Source organism: Schistocerca nitens, chromosome 5, assembly GCF_023898315.1.
Source record: "Schistocerca nitens isolate TAMUIC-IGC-003100 chromosome 5, iqSchNite1.1, whole genome shotgun sequence".
NCBI classification, from domain to species: domain Eukaryota; kingdom Metazoa; phylum Arthropoda; class Insecta; order Orthoptera; family Acrididae; genus Schistocerca; species Schistocerca nitens.
In genome coordinates this window covers 230,861,121-230,882,197 of record NC_064618.1, presented here as the reverse complement: position 1 = coordinate 230,882,197, position 21,077 = coordinate 230,861,121, and the positions used below count along the sequence as shown (strand labels likewise).

Below are 21,077 nucleotides of genomic sequence, written 5' to 3'. Positions count from 1 at the left end.
TTCCGTGGGTAATGTCATCCTGGAAGGCACAATGGATACTTGAGGACCAAGTTCGGACCTACATGCAGTTTATTTTCCTCGGCACGATGGTGTTTACCAGCAGGACAATGCAAAGCGTCACACATCTCACAGTGTACGTGCGTGGTTCGAAGGGCTTCAGGATGAGTTTACCGTACTCCCTTGGCTAACAGACTCACCGGACTTAAATTAAAGGAATCCTTGGGACCACCTCTATCTGGCTGTTCGCGCCGTGGATTCTCAACCGTGAAACCTATCGCTGCTGGCCACGGAACTGGAGTCGGCATGGTTCCACATCATACAATGAAAGCTTTCACGACCGGATGTTTCAGCTGCCGAGAATTCTTCAGGGTTGTATGGCCGTGGTCCATAGAACTCTTCTGGGATAGAAGAGTTCCATGGACCATGGCCATACAACCCGGAAGTATTCGCGGCAGCTGAAGGTTCCAAATCCCTGTCAGCACCCTTCAGAAGCTCACTGTCTCTCTTCCTGCACTGCTCGTGGTGGTCCAGGCTGCAACAGGTAGTTATTCAGGCTTTTGGCATGTACTGACAGAAATGTTACTGAACAGTGTAGACCTGCGATTAGTTTGATGGCACGCCTTGGCAGCCGGCCGCTGTGGCCGAGCGGTTCTAGGCGCTTTAGTCCGGAACCGCACTGCTGCTACGGTCGCAGGTTCGAAACCTGCTTTGGGCATGGATATGTGTGATGTCCTTAGGCTAGTTAGGTTAAAGTAGTTCTAAGTCTAGGGGACTGATGACCTCAGATGTTAAGTCCCATAGTGCATAGAGGCATTTGAACGACGCCATGGCCGTTTTCTGTCCAGATTAATTTCGGAATTGGAGCAGACACGTAGCATAGGTGTGGAAATGTGGCATCCAGACAATGAGAACCACGTCGATGGTCACTGGTGGAGAATCAAACGTGAAGTGTTTGTGTAAATCACTGCAAACCTCAACTGCATAGGTCTGGATTGAAGGCACTAACGAATGCACCGTACAAAGCCTTAGCTATCGGCAGCACATAGCGTTAACGACGTAACATCATCCCTTGTTTAGATAAAGTGAGTCTTTTGTGGTTGAAGCATATATAGAATTAACTGCCATATCAGTATCTGGAGGTCTCGAAATAACTAACGAAACTATCCATATGAGCCCACCAATAAAATTTTCCATGGTATGTAACTACATTGTCAATAAAAAAAATTTTCTGACGTTTCGGCCACTGTTGCAAATCGTCTTCCTCAGGGTCTTTCGCGTACTAATGGTTACAATGCGGTCGCGTACCCTGGAATATTTTTGTACAGGGTGGTTCTTACTAACGTTTGAAGCCCCGTGAAGCGACGTAGATGACGCTGAGGCAACTAATATAAGACGTTTGGGGCCGAAGATGTAGGGAAATACCTCAAAAGTGGATGATATATGTTGAACGTGTGACGTCATCACATGACGTACTTCGCCGTCCGTGCAACGGTTGAGCTCATCGGTCTGTCGCAGCCGGCCACTCCAACCCTAGCATTCCCGTCGGCGTGTTGGGATTCAGGGCTCGAGTCTTGCGTCTGGCAGGCAATATTTTCATCATTGTGTTAGACAGTTATGTGTTTACAGTGAGGTAATATATATTACTTTATTTACCGGTCTCGTGAAATCCGCTGTTTTATTGCAAAGTGCAGTACAGCATAAATCTACCGTATTGCCTCACAAGTAGATAAGTTTCTGAATTGCGTCGTTAGCAGTAAATGACCAGCGTTTGCTTTACTAAGTAATGACTGAAAATAAAAATCGAAGAGACAAGAGAAAGGAAACACAAAATAATCATAGCTTTTACTTGGTTACAGCGAGGACAATAATTTTGTAACTTCTACGTTTACGACAGGTCACATTTACAAAAGGTGTTAGAAATTTGCACCGTTTGGTCGAATGAAAGTATTGCATCGCTCAAACGGTTCAAATGACTCTAAGCACTATGGGACTCAACATCAGAGGTCATCAGTCCCCTAGACTTAGAACTACTTAAACCTAACTAATCTAAGGACATCACACACATCCATGCCCGAAACAGGATTCGAACCTGCGACCGTAGCAGCAGTGCGGTTCCGAACTGAAGCGCCTAGAACCTCTCGGCCACCGCGGCCGGCTGTATCGCTCAATCAGCCTTTACGCACAAGCCCAACCGATGCACGCGCGGCGAGGTACGCCATTTAGTGACGTTCAACATTTAGTGATGTTCAACATTTCCCATCCATTTTTGGGGTATTTCCCGAAATTTGCGACCCCATGTATTTTATATTTAACTACTTGTCTCAGCGTCATCTACGTCGCTTCCGGGTTTTTAAACGTTAAAAAGAATCACCCTGTATATTGACAATGCCGTCAGTAAGAATTTTATTGATAGTAACAACGGCCGTGGAAGCCTACGCTCACATTTATCCATAAGCGCGGTCTCAAATATTCGTCGTTCGTGGAGCGTGCGTTTCGATGTCATAGGTTGCAGGATGAGAATTCGTTATGAACGCGGTTGACTATTCAGTGGTTACTACTTACTTTCCCAATACAATAGTAAACTAAATAATTCTTCTGTTTTCCGCGACTTGAATTGCATCATTGTTTTGTTAGGGACAAGCCTTCAGTTCAACAGTCCTTCATTTCGGTGTGGGGAAATGATCCTACGTCTCTTTTTCAGCACAGTGACATTTACCATCAGCACTTTACGAACTTACTTATAGCTTTTGGCACTTCTGTACTTGAGCCTATCCAAAGCACGGAAGCTGTGGCCTAGGGTGAGCTATTTGTTCTGTTGATTCTACCCATAAAGAGAAATGGATTCTCCATTCTTGATAAGAACTGGAATAATTTGCCATTTGAAGCTATGTCTTGCACTGACGCTGCGTACTGTGATTATAATTGACAAGTCAGACTATGAGTGAGTAATCTGCTATAGAGACTTCATAGGAAGATACAGGCGGCCACAGCTTAGTGGAACCCTCCGTGTTGCTACCGGCTTTAGTGCTTTATTGTATTGGAGATTGTGTGCATTGGTCACCTCTAAGAGTGCATACGTAAGGCAAGTATCAGGTTGATGCATAAGTTCGTAGCGTTTTTCCATAAGTTTAATAAACACAACAGATATACATAACAGGGACGTTCGAAATATATAATTTATTATATTATAATATATATTTACAACATTCTGCTAACGCAGGGGTAACTTTTCGATTCTGCGGCTGCAAAAATCACGTGGTTTTCAGGCAAAGATCTCGTCGAGCCATAATCGAAGCGCATTTTCATCTGGAAGGAACTTCTTTCAAGGTTGTTCGATAGAGAGCGGAAAAGGTGAAAATCTGAGGGCGCAACATCAGGTGAATAAGGTGTGTGTGGAATGATATCCAAAACCAAATCCTGTATAAAATTTTTGTCAGTCTAGCAGAATGCGGGCGGGCGTTTGGTGGAGTAGCATCATTTCACGCAATCTCCCTGGTCGTTGTTCGTGGACTGAGTCCGCAAGACATCTCCGCTGAATGGTCAACGTGACGGATTGTCAATCCTCTGGGCCCGGGTTCGATTCCCGGTTGGATCGGGGAATTTTTTCCGCCCAGGGACTGGGTGTTCTGCTGTCGTCATCATCAGTCTTTCATCTTCATCGACTGCAGGTCGCCGAAGTGGCGTCAAATTGAAAGACCGGCTCCCGGCGAGCGGTCTGCCCGACGGGGGCCCTATCCATTCGATAAAATAAAATGAAAAAAGCAATTGTCAGCAGTGATGGTCACGCCTCAGGGAGGCAATTCGTAGTACACCACACTGTCGCTGTTCCATCAGATGCATAACATTATCTTTTGTGGATACATGAAAGTCTTTGTACGGAGAGTCGCTGTTGTGTTGGGGTTGAACCATTCCTTATGTTGTCATAAAGACACCATTTATCGTCACCAGTAGCGATACAGGATAGGAATGGTCGGTGTTGTTCTCGAGCCAATTGGTGACGAGCAAGCAGAGGTGCACATATGGCCACCCGCTGATCTTTGTGATTTAGGCTTGGAGCGTGCGGTATCCACACACCCGATTTTTGATCCTTCTCCATTGCATGAAAATGTCGCACGATGTTGGAATGATCACAGCTCACTATGTTTGACACTTCTCGAGTACGCTGACGTGGATTATTGTGGATTAATGCACTTAAACTATCTTCGTCACACCCCGAAGGTGTTCCTGAACATGGAGAATCACTAGTGTCAAACGATCGTCTTTGAAACGGGAAAACCATTTTTGCCGTGCTCTGTTCAACAGCATCATTCCTATACAAGGCGCAAACGTTCCTGGCTGCCTCCGCTGCTGTCATCCCTCTAATGAACTCAAACAAATGGATGTCGGAAATGTTCCAATTTCCATTTTCTAGCGTCCACAGTTCCCCTCACTATCTCCAAATGACAAAATGACAATGTGGAGATTCAAATAGCAACTGTGAGCGACAAACACAAAATGACAATCGATAAATAAGCCTATATATATATATATATATATATATATATATATATATATATATATATGTATATACAGGGTGGTCCGTTGGTCCGTTGATCGCGACCGGGCCAAATATCTCACGAAATAAACGAAAACACTACAAAGAACAAAACTTGTCTGGCTTCAAGTGGGAAACTAGATGGCTCTATGGTTGGCCCTCTAGATGGCGCTGCCATAGGTCAAACGGATATCAACTGCGTTTTTTAAAATAGGAACCCTCATTTTTTATTACATATTCGTGTAGTATGTAAAGAAATATGAATGTTTTAGTTGGACCATATTGCCAAATTCATTGAGGTTCACGAACATCATTTTGAGGATTTATTGCATTAATGTGGTACTCACAGGTAATCACGGTGCAACAGCATGCGTTCTCAGAAATGATAAGTTGACAAAGGTACATGTATCACACTGGAACACTCGAAATAAAATGTTCAGACGTACCTAAGTTCTGTATTTTAATTTAAAAAACCTACCTGTTACCAACTGTTCGTCTAAAATTGTGAGCCAAATGTTTGTGACTATTACAGCTCCATCTATCACAAAGTGAAAGAAGTGGTCCAACTAAAACATTCGTATTTCTTTACGTACTACACGAATATGTAATAAAAAATGGGGGGTCCTACTTAAAAAAAAAACGCAGTTGATATCCGTTTGACCTATGGCCGCGCCATCTAGCGGGCCAACCATAGCGTCATCTGGTTTCCCCCTTCAAGGAGGGAGGAGGAGGAGATTAGTGTTTAACGTCCCGTCGACAACGAGGTCATTAGAGACGGAGCGCAAGCTCGGGTGAGGGAAGGATGGTGAAGGAAATCGGCCGTGCCCTTTCAAAGGAACCATCCCGGCATTTACCTGAAGCGATTTTAGGGAAATCACGGAAAACCTAAATCAGGATGGCCGGAGACGGGATTGAACCGTCGTCCTCCCGAATGCGAGTTCCCCCTTCAAGCTAGACGAGTTTCGTTCTTTGTAGTTTTTTCGTTTGATGCTTATTTCGTGAGATATTTGACCCGGCCACTATCAATGGACCACCCTGTATATATAAGAGAACTATACAGTGAGCGTTGCACCATATTAGTTTCGGAGTGCAATCTTCCCGGTAGGATAATTAGATTTATATGCTGCAACAGAAGATTACGGCGTCGTCCCGCGGATTCAGCGCGAGAATATTAGCGACTCGCTGGCAAGGAGTGTCGTCTGCTGGAGGTGAAGAAAGAAAGAAGGAATCAGACCATGGGAGGCGGCGACCCGTGTAGGCGGCGCTGCGGCGCTTTCGCCGGCGACCGCTAATCGCGGGAGGGGCAGAGGGGCAGCGGGCCCGCGAAGCGCCGGCCTGCGATCTGTGTCAGCGCCCGCGGCTGCCGACGACGACGGCTCTCTCGCGTCTCCACACGACGCCTCACGTAATTACATACTTACGCCTACGTCGAAAAGAAAAGCAACTGAACGTGATGGACCACAAGGTCGGATTAAGGAAGGCGGGAGAAGGACATCGGACGTGCAATCTTCAGAGGAACCATCCCAGCATTTGCCTTGACCGATTTAGGAAAACCACGAAAAAACTAAATCTGGATGGCCAGCTCTGCATTTGAAATCTCGCCCTCTCGAAATTGAATGCAGCATCTTTACCGTTGCGGCGCTTTGCCGTGTTGTTGCGTCAAAGAGCCTTTAAGTGAATTACACTATGCGATCAATAGTATCCAGACACCTGGCTGAAAATGACTTACAAGTTCGTGGCGCCCTCCATCGGAAATTCTGGAATTCAATATGGTGTTGGCCCACCCTTACCCTTGTTGACAGCTTCCACTCTCGCAGGCATACGTTCAATCAGGCGCTGGAAGGTTTCCAGGGGAATGGTAGCCCATTCAAAAAATGGCTCTGAGCACTATGGGACTTAACATCTGAGGTCATCAGTTCCCTAGAACTTAGAACTACTTAAACCTAACTAACCTAAGGACATCATACACATCCATGCCCGAGGCAGGATTCCAACCGGCGACCGTAGCAGTAGCGCGGTTCCGGACTGAAGCGCCTAGAACTGCTCAGCCACCGCGGCCTACGGCAGCCCATACTTCACGGAGTGCTGCACTTAGGAGAGGTATCGATGTCGGTCGGTGAGGCCTGGCACGAAGTCGGTGATCCAAAACAATCCCAAAGGTGTTCTATAGCATTCATGTCAGGACTCTGTGCAGGCCAGTCCACTACAGGGATGTTATTGTCGTGTAACAAAAAAATGGTTCAAATGGCTCTGAGCACTATGGGACTTAACATCTGTGGTCATCAGTCCCCTAGAACTTAGAACTACTTAAGCCTAACTAACCTAAGGACATCACACACATCCATGCCCGAGGCAGGATTCGAACCTGCGACCGGAGCGGTCACGCGGTTCCAGACTGAAGCGCCTAGACCGCACGGCCACACCGGCCGGCTGTCGTGTAACAATTCCGCCACAGGCCGTGCATTATGAACAGGTGGTCGATCGTGTTGAAATATGCAATCGCCATCCCCGAATTGCTCTTCAACAGTGGGAAGCAAGAAGGTGCTTAAAACATCAATGTAGGCCTGTGCTGTGATAGTGCCACGCAAGAGAACAAGGGCTGCAAGCCCCTCCATGAAGAACACGACCACACCGTAACACCACCGCCTCCGAATTTTACCGTTGGCGCTACACACGCTGGCAGATGACATTCGTCGAGCATCCGCCGCACTCACACCCTGCCATGGGATCGCCACATTGTGTACCGTGATTCCTCACTCCACACACCGTTTTCCCACTGTTAAATCGTCCAATATTTACGCTCCTTACACCAAGCGAGGCGTCGTTTGGCATTTACCGGCGTGATGTGCGGCTTATGAGCAGCCGCGCCACCATGATATCCAAGTTTTCTCACCTCGCGAATAACTGTCATAGTACTTGCAGTGGATCCTGATGCAGTTTGGAATTACTGTGTGATGGTCTGAATAGATGTCTGCCTATTACACATTACGACACTCTTCAAATGTCGGCAGTCTTTGTCAGTCAACAGACGAGGTCGGCCTATACGGTTTTATGCTCTACATGTTCCCTCACGTTTCCACGTCACTATCATATCGGAAACAGTGGACCTAGGGATGTTTAGGAGTGTGGAAATCTCGCATATAGACATATGACACAAGTGACACCAAATCACCTGACCACATGCGAAGTCCGTGAGTTCCGCGGAGCACCCCATTCTGCTCTCTCACGATGTCTAATGACTACTGAGATCACTGATTTGGAGTACCTGGCAGTAGATGACAGGACAATGCACCTAATATGCAGACGTTTGTTTTTGTTGGTGTTTGGATACTTTTGATCACATAGTGTATGAACGTCTCCTAAGAATGCATTGTAGCAGTCAAGAGTTGCAGACAGCACTGTGAGGTTACGTCTGTGAACTGCAAACAACCTCACAATACAGTCATATCTTCTTTCCGTCGTCAGTTTTGTGAATGCTTTGATGTCAACCTCTCCATCTCCGAGTAACACACCTAACGGCCTGAATTATTTCATACAATCCTGCTGGAGGAGCATCCGCGAATGAGAATTATAGTGGAGATAGAAAATACGTAGAGTGAGCAAACACCATGTATTGGGTCTTTGTCCTGGTCGCTTCACCTGTGGCTAAGTCACTCCCCTTGCCTCGGTTAGTTTATCGATGACGGGTGTGTTATTTTACACGCCACTTTGAAGCAGGAAAATGGGGACCTCTATTATTCACCCTCTTGGAGATCCTATCACAATTTAAGGTTCACGTGGTTTTCACCTGAAGATGTGACTTTATGGTCACGAAATTACTTGTGACTGAGTGATCAACAAATTCATTTCTATCAGTTGTGATGTTGTTAGTTGAAATGTACAGAGCTTCTAACACTGGTCTCGCATACCAGACGAATAGGCTTCCTATAGCACCTTGGCATCATGATGTACGTTTTACGTACACACATCAAAAGAAGTTTTGCATCACCTCGGTTCCGAGAGTTCCGGAACCTGTATAGAAAATTGGAATAGAGATCAACATAAACACCATTTCCGCCCTTTTTATTGCTCATGAAAACCACAAACTGCATGTTGTACCACCATACAGCGAGACCTTCAGAGGTAATGGTGGAGATAGCTGTACACACCGGTACCTCTAATACAGTTCCTGTCTCTCTGTATCTCCTCCATGTCCGAAAAGCATCGCTTTGGTTCACTCCGAGACGCATGGACACTTTCCTTGTTGAGAGCCCTTCCTGGCACAAAGTAACAATGCGGATGCAACCGAACCGCGGTATTTACCGCCTAGGCATGGTTGAACTACAGACAACACGAGCCATGTACGTTCTTCATGTTGGAATGAGTGGAACGGAGAACTATAGGACCCCCTCCGTGTAATAGGCGCTCCTCATGCATGGTTCTTGACGTCTTTGGGCGGGTTTACTGACATCTCTGAACAGTCACAGGGACTGTGTCTGTGATACAATATCCACAGTCAACGTCTGTCTTCATGAGTTCTGGGAACCGGGGTGATGCAAAACTTTTTCTGATATATGTAGTTTCTTCGAATCGCTGTAGATCACGACTGATTTCTTCCCTATCGGTGTCCAACAGACACCATATTCTGGATGTTTGGACATCAGTGCCAACAGTACAATCTATATTTTTTTCGATACACGTTATGAGAGATTTCTTTATAAATATTTGATGACTAATAAAACGCTGATACATGTATGTTGTTAGTTTATAAGATAAGTGGTACTCGTTCATAACGAGAACAGTTGTGTATTTATTTGTAGTCCTGTGCACATACAGATACGTATAATAGAAAAGAGACTAGAGGTTAACGATTTAAACGTAACTGATTGCCTCGTATACGTATCACATGCATCAATCATTCTCCTCGCATTAGTTGATTGTATCAATAGCTACTAGCAATTAACCGTCAGCATAAATGAATGCAACGTATTGTGCAGAGACAGACGGAAAAGTCCATCGTTGATCGAGTGCATAATTGACATTGAATGACCAGGAACAGGAGCAAGCATAAAATAGCAAAAATACCAGTCCACAGAAAAATTAAGTGGAACGCCTGCATAGAACAGTACATTTACATCTACTTCTACATGATTATTCTGCAATTCACATTGAAGTGCCTGGCTGAGGGTTCGTAAAACCATCTTTAATTTACTTCTCTACCGTTTCACTATCGAACAGCGCACGGGAAACACGAACTCTTAAATCTTTGCTCGTGAACTCTCATTTCCCTTATTATATTATGATGATCATTTCTACCTTTGCAGTTGAACACCAAAAAAGTATTTTCACAGTGTGTCGAGAAAGCTGATGATTGAAATTTGATGAGAAGGACCTGCCACAGCGGAAAAACGCCTTTAATGACTGCCACCACAATTCGTGTATCATGTCCGTGACTCTCTCCCCTATTTTGTGATAACGCAAAACGAGCTTTTGTTGTTTGAGCATTTTCGATGTCCTCCGTCAGTCATATCTGATGCGGATACCACATCGCACAGCAATACTCCAGATGAGGGAGAACAAGCGTAGGACACGCTATCTAGTAAATCTCTAGGGAAAGCAGATGCCAGACCGATATATTCATTAGAATTATCCTAGAATCCTCCGGCAACATAACTCACGCACAAAAAGAAGTAGTTTATAACTGGAGGAAATTTAAGTAAATACAATTCATCCAGGAATGCAGTAGCTAACAGGTTACTGCTCGTCAGTCTAGGATGCTTACCAGTTGGAATTAATAGACGAGATGTAGGAGATTCTTAGGGGAAGCGGCGCGTTTCGTCGCCAGTTCGTTTAGCGTCACAGAGGTGCTTAACTACTATGACAGACACTACAAGGCAGGCGTTGTACGCCGTGGAGAAGTATGCTGTTACGAAGGCATCTGTCCAGACACTCAGACCATAATGGTTTCGAAACGGAGGATGACGGAGACAAGCCTGAAATACTAAACCTTTTTTTTCCCAAAACTGTGTCACTGGTGAAGATCGTATCGCAGTTCCTGTTTGAATCGTCGTACGAACGTCAAAATCACAGATGCCGAAATAAGTGACAACGGGATAGAAAATCAACTGAAATTGCTCAACAGAGGAAAGGTCGCAGGACCTGATGGAAGACCACTGCGATTCTACATTGACTAGTCGAAAGTACTTGCTCCTCTTCTAGCAGAGGCGTAACGTAAGTTGCTGGAGCGCCAAAGCGTCCCTGTCGATTGGAAAAAAGTACAGGTCATTCCGGTTTTCAAGAAGATTCATCATACGGACGCAATAAAATTTAGGCCTATATCGTTGACATCAGTCTGTTGTACAATTCCGGATTTTTTTTTTATTTTTAAATTCTAACCTTATGACATGTCTGGAGACCGAAAATCTCCACTGTAGGAATCAACATGGATTCCTAAAGAATAATCGCAGGTCGCTCTATTCGTCTACGAGACACGGGAAGCATTAGGTGCCTGTTGATGTTGTTTTCTCTGACTTTCAGAAAGCGTTCAATAGAGTTTCGCAGTGTCACCTTGTGAACAAAATATGAGCGTAAGGAAAATAAAATCGGCTGTGTGACTGGGTTGAAGAATTACTAGCAAACAGAACACAGCATACCGTTCTTAACGGAAAGAAAACTGCAGACGTAAAAGTAACTTCAGACGTACCCCAACGCAGTGTTGTTGTTGTTGTTGTTGTTGTTGTTGTGGTCTTCAGTCCTGAGACTGGTTTGATGCAGCTCTCCATGCTACTCTATCCTGTGCAAGCTTCTTCATCTCCCAGTACCTACTGCAACCTACATCCTTCTGAATCTGCTTAGTGTATTGATCTCTTGGTCTCCCTCTACGATTTTTACCCTCCACGCTGCCCTCCAATGCTAAATTTGTGATCCCTTGATGCCTCAAAACATGTCCTACCAACCGGTCCCTTCTTCTAGTCAAGTTGTGCCACAAACTTCTCTTCTCCCCAATCCTATTCAATACCTCCTCATTAGTTACGTGATCTACCCACCTTATCTTCAGCATTCTTCTGTAGCACCACATTTCGAAAGCTTCTATTCTCTTCTTGTCCAAACAGGTATCGTCCATGTCTCACTTCCATACATGGCTACACTCCATACAAATACTTTCAGAAACGACTTCCTGACACCTAAATCTATATTCGGTGTTAACAAATTTCTCTTCTTGAGAAACGCTTTCCTTGCCATTGCCAGTCTACATTTTATATCCTCTCTACTTCGACCATCATCGGTTATTTTACTCCCTAAATAGCAAAACTCCTTTACTACTTTAAGTGTCTCATTTCCTAATCTAATTCCCTCAGCATCACCCGATTTAATTTGACTACATTCCATTATCCTCGTTTTGCTTTTGTTGATGTTCATCTTATATCCTCCTTTCAAGACACTGTCCATTCCGTTCAACTGCTCTTCCAAGTCCTTTGCTGTCTCTGACAGAATTACAATGTCATCGGCGAACCTCAAAGTTTTTACTTCTTCTCCATGAATTTTAATACCTACCCCGAATTTTTCTTTTGTTTCCTCTACTGCTTGCTCAATATACAGATTGAATAACATCGGGGAGAGGCTACAACCCTGTCTCACTCCTTTCCCAACCACTGCTTCCCTTTCATGCCCCTCGACTCTTATAACTGCCATCTGGTTTCTGTACAAATTGTAAATAGCCTTTCGATCCCTGTATTTTACCCCTGCCACCTTCAGAATTTGAAAGAGAGTATTCCAGTCAACATTGTCAAATGCTTTCTCTAAGTCTACAAATGCTAGAAACGTAGGTTTGCCTTTTCTTAATCTTTCTTCTAAGATAAGTCGTAAGGTCAGTATTGCCTCACGTGTTCCAACATTTCTACGGAATCCAAACTGATCTTCCCCGAGGTCCGCTTCTACCAGTTTTTCCATTCGTCTGTAAAGAATTCGCGTTAGAGGACCAAAATGACGTAGTGGATAAGGCTTTTAGAGGATGATGGTGTCGTATATAGACAGGTCGCAGCACTAGAAAATGTAGCGAAATACAAGAAGACCTGCAGAAGATCGATGCATGGTGCAGGGATTAGCATTTGACCCTCAACGTAAACAAACAGAACGTACTGCGTAAAAAGACCATGAAAGCAAAATTAGAGAGATTCGAGCTGACAGAGTAACTTACTAACACTCGTTCTTCGCGCACGCCATTCGCGACTGGAACAGGAAAGAGAGGAAGTAACAGTGGTACATAAAACGCTCTCCGCCAAGCACCATAAGGACGCCTGGGGAGTGTAGATGTAGGTGTACAGTTCCGGGAGCAGACGTCCTCCCACATATACCTCGCGAATTGACCATGACGAGAATATCAGAGCATTTCTACTCAGACGGACGCTTACTGACGCTATTCACTTGTACCGTTCGCAAAAGGAGTAGAACAGGGGGGGAAATCAGAATGGTACCAAAAATACATTCCGAAAAGTGTTTTGCGGAGTGTCGGCGTGGACGAAGATGTACAGCAGTGCCGCGTGTTACTCAACATGAAGTTGTGGTCTCATTTCCAGTGCTAGTGTGCAACAGCAAAATCTGTTATCGCCGCGCGTCCTAACCTTTGGATGTCCTCAGCTGGACCTTATGGATGGCAAGCCTTTTGTTATTAATTGTTGGCGCAGTCTATGAATAATAGAACCATCACATAAAAAACGAGAAAGTCGCCAGCTGAGCCTCGGAAGTGAGAATGGAGAGCTATAGCCTTACTGCGGCTTGCCCCAATAAAGTAGTCTTAGGAGTGATTTTAAGTGGATAATGCGTGATGAGTTCTGATGTGTCTCCATGCGTGATGAGTTCTGATGTGGAAGTAATAAGACACTAATGAAACCGATAGCACGGCGGATCTAGTACAGAATGTCCAGAGAAACTGCACTCTCCCGAGTGTAATAAATAAGTCTTTGTCAGATTGTAATGAAGAGAAAATGAATATAGTTGAAACCACAGGTACTGAGACAGAATAGCAGCACGTGACAAAGTTAATAGAAAAATGATTTAAAACAGATTAAACTTGTTGAATACCTATGGTCCTTTTTCTGTGACAGGAAACTGACAAGCGACTCATGGTGGAAATAAGTGACACATAAAAGTACATGTAGTGTAGCTTTTGGGTACCATCGAAGTATTATTAGTAGGAATAAACAACAAACATGGCAGACACTCTGTCCATCTGAGCCACCGAGGGCACAGAGGATAGTGTGACTGCAGGGACTTATCGCCGGCACGCTTCCCGTGAGACCCCCGCACTGAAGAAGGTCCTCAGCGGGTTAACCTTTGACGATATGAAGATGGGATCTGTTCTTCCGGACATGTCCGAAAGAACAGATGCCATTTGTGACCGTGCAGCTCTCTAGAATTAAAATACCATTCAGATGGATAGAGCATCTACCATGTAAACAGGAGATCCTGGGTTCGAGTCCCGGTCGGGGCACACATTTTCAATTGTCCCAGTTGTATATCAATGCCCGTCAGCAGATAATCGTATCGATTTAATTTTAATTTCATTCTAGAGAGCTGCACGGTCACCAATGGCATCTGTTCTTTCGGACATGTCCCAGCGCTGCTCATCTGTCTAACAAGTGAACCACAGATTTAAGTAAACGCAGAATCAATGAGGGTCTCTGATGTGTTGGCAGAAGAGCCAACACCGTGTTGCTAGAGGAGGCCGAAATGCACGCGTTTAAGCTCACGCAGACTGGCGTGAGGTCTGGAACAGTTAAAGGAGTTGAGTCTAATAAATAAAGTACGAAACTCTTGGAATACTTAACTTTAATCCACAATTGGAGAACATCACTCTTGTTGATACATGAATTATAATCTCAAAATAAACTGGTAATGGCGCCTTGCTAGGTCGTAGCAAATGACGTAGCTGAAGGCTATGCTAACTATCGTCTCGGCAAATGAGAGCGTATTTGTCAGTGAACCATCGCTAGCAAAGTCGGTTGTACAACTGGGGCGAGTGCTAGGACGTCTCTCTAGACCTGCCGTGTGGCGGCGCTCGGTCTGAAATCACTGACAGTGGCGACACGCGGGTCCGACGTATACTAACGGACCGCGGCCGATTTAAAGGCTACCACCTAGCAAGTGTGGTGTCTGGCGGTGACACCACAGTCTCGATGATTTTTGCCTGTTATCAACACTGGCAAGATATCGGTCCCTGGGATTCCAAGACTTCAGAGAACGTTTCAATTTCAGGTTTGAAGCTGGGTAACAAATTACAAAGAGAAATATTTTTTCTTGTACTGTGACGCTTTCCTTCCTGCCATTAAAACAACACATCGTGCAAGTAGTAAGGTGCACTACTCTGACAATCCCGAGAAAATCGCAAGAGAAGTTTCAAGCGTCTATTATGTAACTGTAACTGATGTATCTGTGGGCAGGTGCCGAAACTTCATATTGATCACGTGGACGCTGGCTCGGTAGCTTAGAGTGCCGGCGGCACTGTAGCTCAGCGTGTTCGGTCAGCGGGTTAGCTGCCCTCTGTAATAAAAAAAAAATGAGTTAATGTATCAACGATGAACTTCAAAAAGTGTCATAGGACGTCCGCTCCGAACAAATACAACGATCAGTTACGAACAAAATGAGATTAATAAAACAAAAGCGTGTTCAGTAAGAGGGACAGCTGCCCTCTGAAACGAAAAAAAAAAAATCTGAGTTAATGGATGAACGATTACCTCGAACAAGCGTCATGGGACGTCCGCCCCGAACAAACAGAACGAACAATATGAGATCAACAAAGAAAAAAAAGAAAGGTTAGCGTTCCTGCTGCAATACAAACGTGTTTTAGGTGCCGATTCGACTTCCGCTCAAACTTAATTTTCAATATATAGTTTTTTCATCATTAATCATATTATTTAATTTATATGACATGTTACGTATATAATTTTTAAAAAAACGTGTGTTTGCACGAAGTTTTGGTGAATTTCATGTTTTTGACTACTTACTATTTTTAATTAAATTTAATTATTAGAACAAACATATTTATAGCTATCAACAGGTAAATGAAGAAACGCGTAGAATTTTCCTGAAAACGTATGCCTGTCGTGATTTGCGAAATCCCTTATACATGCTATATGGTAAGGTACCCGAACTACTTTTGCACCTCGACGCTTCGAGCTGCAGACACAGAGGCAGGCCCCATTTGGCAATTAACCTGCATAGTGGTGTGACGTTGCTAAGGTAGCAAGAACGAATAGTGTAGGTGCAAATTTTTTGAATATCATACAATTTACACTAGTCCTACAAAAATGAAGGTTTGAGTGGGATTCGAACCGTCGGCACATATATGGTCGTCTCACGAAGCTTCTAGGCTAACCATTTGATCACTATGATCTCTAATGCTCGGCCCCCACCCACAGATACTTCAGTTACGCAATAGACACTTGTAACTTTACTTCCGATTTTCTCGGAATTTCCAGAGTAGTGCACCTTGCTGCTTGCGCATTATGTTGTTTTAACGGCCTTCTAAAGGTGTACAAAGTACATCCGTGATCCGAACGTCGTGGCCTCCCCTTGTAAGATAAAGGCCCTCTCACTTCATAATTCTCTTTAGTTGGCAGATGCTGGCATGGACAAGTGTAACTCTGATTTGGCACGCTGTTTCAGGAGATCCCTGCAAAACCACAACACAATGTGGGAGGAGGGGAACGCGGTCTGCTGAGTCTGCTGCTGTCTGCCGGAGCAGTGAGGCCGAGTAACAGGCTCTGCGGGAACTGCCGTAAGTACTCTCAGGCCTCCTAGCCAAGCGTCCGTACACGCACTAAATGGCATGGTAAACCACAAGTTACCTTCCTTTCGTGGCCTTATGCTTCCATAACAGTTATGCTGTAAATACTTTTAAGAGGTACTATTACGTTCTAAGGACATAAATTCGAGATTTTCAATGGGATTATTTTACTGCAGTAAAGTGTATTACCTAACAGCCGCCTCATCTCTGAAAAGTAATATTCTCGATATTTCATCACTTCAGAGAGGTGTCTCGACTTCAATTAACCAGAGAGGCGGAAGATGTCTAAACAAAAGCTCGTATTTAAAATCAGTTTTGGAGAATTTTTGTCTCAAGCTGTCGTCAGCACAGCTCTCTGGAACAGTTTAACAATTGGTAACACTCGTTTCACAAGACTTTCTGCAAACGTGACGTCATTCTGACGTCAAGTGCAATGTCGACTACCGTAGGAACTGATGTCGACCTTGTGCTAAGAAAGAATATGAATGTTATCGCTCCTCGTTTCACTCGCAGTCGTTTAAACTATCCTCTTAGACTCCTGCCTAACAACACTTGGGAATCGCCACACATTTACAGAAAAAGAACCAGTTTGTAAAAAGGAAGAACGTGTGTTTTATTGCTGCTTGTTTCAATGGAAGCAATTAAAACTGTCAGCTTGCCTCCTAGCCAAAAAAATGGTTCAAATGGCTCTGAGCACTATGGGTCTCAACTGCTGTGGTCATAAGTCCCCTGGAACTTAGAATTACTTAAACCTAACTAACCTAAGGACAGCACACAACACCCAGCCATCACGAGGCAGAGAAAATCCCTGACCCCGCCGGGAATCGAACCCGGGGACCCTGGCGTGTGAAGCGAGAACGCTACCGCACGACCACGAGATGCGGGTGTAGGCCTCCTAGCCAGTTGCTGCCTATCCACACACTCGCAAATCGTCGCTTATTTGGAAATATTATTTGTGACAAGGAAGAATGTGTATGTTATTGCTCCTCGTTTCACTTGTAGCAATTTAAGCTGTCCTCTTAGTTTCCTGCCTAACAAATCTCTGGGAAATCGCCAAATAGTTGTTTCATTCTTCTTTCTCTCATCTGATGTAAGTGTCAATAACGTCGAATATGGCAGAACATATTTGTATTACGCTGATAAGAATGTCCCAGAGTCTGTTAACAACGCTAAGATGAAAAAAAAGTCACTTGTACAGGTTGCGAACCTAGATCCTTCGACTCCATAAACCACAATACTATCCCCTACGCTAGTACTTCGCATGTGGTATTAGTTTCCTGTTTTGATTATCATGGTATGTTAACAGTTAACGACACTGGAATCAAATGGACTAAGTATTCTGTCTAACGGGAACAGATAGCCCGTCTAGTAATATTATTCTGTTATTGTATTTTTCAGCCGTTAGTTACAGAAATAGATAAATTACCGTTTCGACTGCGTAGAAATTCATCGGTAGATTCGAGTACGTTGTATAGTAACAGTTCAGCTGAGAGGTACTACTTAACGTTTTTTAATTACTTGCCGATGTCCTGCAAAGAACTGAAAACCAGTAATGTAACCTTTTGTGTGATCCGAGGTTGAAAAATAGAGTAACAGTTTTCAGAACTAAATTTTCTTTAAAGTATTAACTTACTTTGTTTTTCTGTTTATGTGGAACTTTAAAAATAGTTTGACGTCAGCATTGTAATTTTAGTCTCTCACTCTGTCGCGAACTTACACGAATCCCATGCTGTCTTCATGACATACCCGTTCTGATAAAAAGCGTGTGGACACCTACACTCCTGGAAATTGAAATAAGAACACCGTGAATTCATTGTCCCAGGAAGGGGAAACTTTATTGACACATTCCTGGGGTCAGATACATCACATGATCACACTGACAGAACCACAGGCACATACACACAGGCAACAGAGCATGCACAATGTCGGCACTAGTACAGTGTATATCCACCTTTCGCAGCAATGCAGGCTGCTATTCTCCCATGGAGACGATCGTAGAGATGCTGGATGTAGTCCTGTGGAACGGCTTGCCATGCCATTTCCACCTGGCGCCTCAGTTGGACCAGCGTTCGTGCTGGACGTGCAGACCGCGTGAGACGACGCTTCATCCAGTCCCAAACATGCTCAATGGGGGACAGATCCGGAGATCTTGCTGGCCAGGGTAGTTGACTTACACCTTCTAGAGCACGTTGGGTGGCACGGGATACATGCGGACGTGCATTGTCCTGTTGGAACAGCAAGTTCCCTTGCCGGTCTAGGAATGGTAGAACGATGGGTTCGATGACGGTTTGGATGTACCGTGCACTCTTCAGTGTCCCCTCGACGATCACCAGTGGTGTACGGCCAGTGTAGGAGATCGCTCCCCACACCATGATGCCGGGTGTTGGCCCTGTGTGCCTCTGTCGTATGCAGTCCTGATTGTGGCGTTCACCTGCACGGCGCCAAACACGCATACGACCATCATTGGCACCAAGGCAGAAGCGACTCTCATCGCTGAAGACGACACGTCTCCATTCGTCCCTCCGTTCACGCCTGTCGCGGCACCACTGGAGGCGGGCTGCACGATGTTGGGGCGTGAGCGGAAGACGGCCTAACGGTGTGCGGGACCGTAGCCCAGCTTCATGGAGACGGTTGCGAATGGTCCTCGCCGATACCCCAGGAGCAACAGTGTCCCTAATTTGCTGGGAAGTGGCGGTGCGGTCCCCTACGGCACTGCGTAGGATCCTACGGTCTTGGCGTGCATCCGTGCGTCGCTGCGGTCCGGTCCCAGGTCGACGGGCACGTGCACCTTCCGCCGACCACTGGCGACAACATCGATGTACTGTGGAGACCTCACGCCCCACGTGTTGAGCAATTCGGCGGTACGTCCACCCGGCCTGCCGCATGCCCACTATACGCCCTCGCTCAAAGTCCGTCAACTGCACATACGGTTCACGTCCACGCTGTCGCGGCATGCTACCAGTGTTAAAGACTGCGATGGAGCTCCGTATGCCACGGCAAACTGGCTGACACTGACGGCGGCGGTGCACAAATGCTGCGCAGCTAGCGCCATTCGACGGCCAACACCGCGATTCCTGGTGTGTCCGCTGTGCCGTGCGTGTGATCATTGCTTGTACAGCCCTCTCGCAGTGTCCGGAGCAAGTATGGTGGGTCTGACACACCGGTGTCAATGTGTTCTTTTTTCCATTTCCAGGAGTGTATTAGTGGACATTATTATGGGGTGTGCGCACCGCTCGTCTTCATAGCGGGTTGAACTTTGCTGCGGATGCTTTCAATGGTGCGTCTGAATATCTTGTAGTAGTGGCTGCCCATTATTCCTCAAGAGCCAAAACCCGAGAACGTAGTGATGTTGGACGCTGGGGTTTGGAGCGAAGCCGGTTATCTAACTCATCTCAAGGCTGTTCCATTGTGTTTAGGTCGGGACTCAGAGCAGTCCAATCGATTTCAGAAATGTTATTGTCCACAAACCGTTACCCCACAATCCTGTTTTATAACAGGGTACGTTGTCATACTGATACGACCATCGTCTCCCAATTGTTCATCTGCTGCACAGTTCTGTAAAATACGTTCATATCCCTCCGAATTTAGCGTTTTCTTGAGCGTAATAAGAAGACCACATCGTAACCATGAAAAATACCCTCTTGAGCGTAATAAGAAGACCACATCGTTACCATGAAAAATACCCTCACAACGTAATACAATCCCATGCTAACTTTACTGTTGGCACTACAGATGACGGCGGGCTACATTCTCTAGGCATACATCAAACCGCCCCTCCGGATAGCATTATTCATCATTCAAAATCACTTGTTTCCTGGGAGCTGCTGCGCAGTGGATGATGATGATGATGATGATGATGATGTTTGGTTTGTGGGGCGCTCAGTTGCGGGTTCATCAGCGCCCCTACGAAGTCCAAATTTGTACACAGTCCAATTTTTTTACACAGTCCAATCTAGTACTGTCACGAATGGTGATGATGATGATGAAATGATGAGGACAACACAAACACTCAGTTCCCGAGCAGGGAAAATCCCCAACCCGGTTGGGAAACGAACCCAGGACTCCTCTAGCCACTAGAGCACGAGCTGCGCTGCGCAGTGGTATTGCCCCTTACACCACTTCATACGTTGTACCCCCGTTGACTTTAACTCCCCGCTCACAGTCACTGAACTATCTGGTTGCTGGTAGCACTGTGGAACTGCCGGCCGGTGTGGCCGTGCGGTTCTAGGCGCTTCAGTCTGGAACCGCGTGACCGCTACTGTCGCAGGTTCGAATCCTGCCTCGGGCATGGATGTGTGTGATGTTCTTAGTTAGGTTTAAGTAGTTCTAAGTTCTAGGGGACTGATGACCACAGATGTTAAGTCCCATAGTGCTCAGAGCCATTTGAACCATTTTTGAACTCTGGAACTCAAGAGTAATTCCTTCTAAGGATTTCATGTCATTTTCACAACCATACTCCTCAATGCTCGACGGCCCATCAGTACGTGAGGTCTACCGGGTCTCCTTGTAGCTGTGGTTGTTCCTTTTACTTCACAATGAAATCACCAACAATCGACTTGGTCAGCTGCAGTAGCGTTGAAATGTCTCTATTAGATTTGTTACTCAGGTGGCACCGAATTACAAGTCCACGTTCGAGGCCACTGAGCTCTCTTCACCGACCGATTTTTTCTTTTACAGCTTTACGGCAAGTTGAAAAAGAGAGAGTGAGAGGGATAAAGGGTGACATTTATATGTGCTTACGATAAACCCCTTCTCTCAAAAATATTTCTTTCATACCTC

General features: G+C 45.3%; 1 protein-coding gene across 1 annotated transcript in view; it reads left to right on the top strand.

The window, feature by feature from the left end:
• LOC126260358 (serine protease 48-like) overlaps positions 1-21,077 on the top strand; it is a 176,966-nt gene that overhangs the window by 79,047 nt on the left and 76,842 nt on the right. The window contains exon 3 of the mRNA XM_049957685.1: positions 16,178-16,289. Coding sequence (XP_049813642.1) covers positions 16,178-16,289 — 112 coding nt within the window. The remainder of the gene's footprint in view (positions 1-16,177; positions 16,290-21,077) is intronic.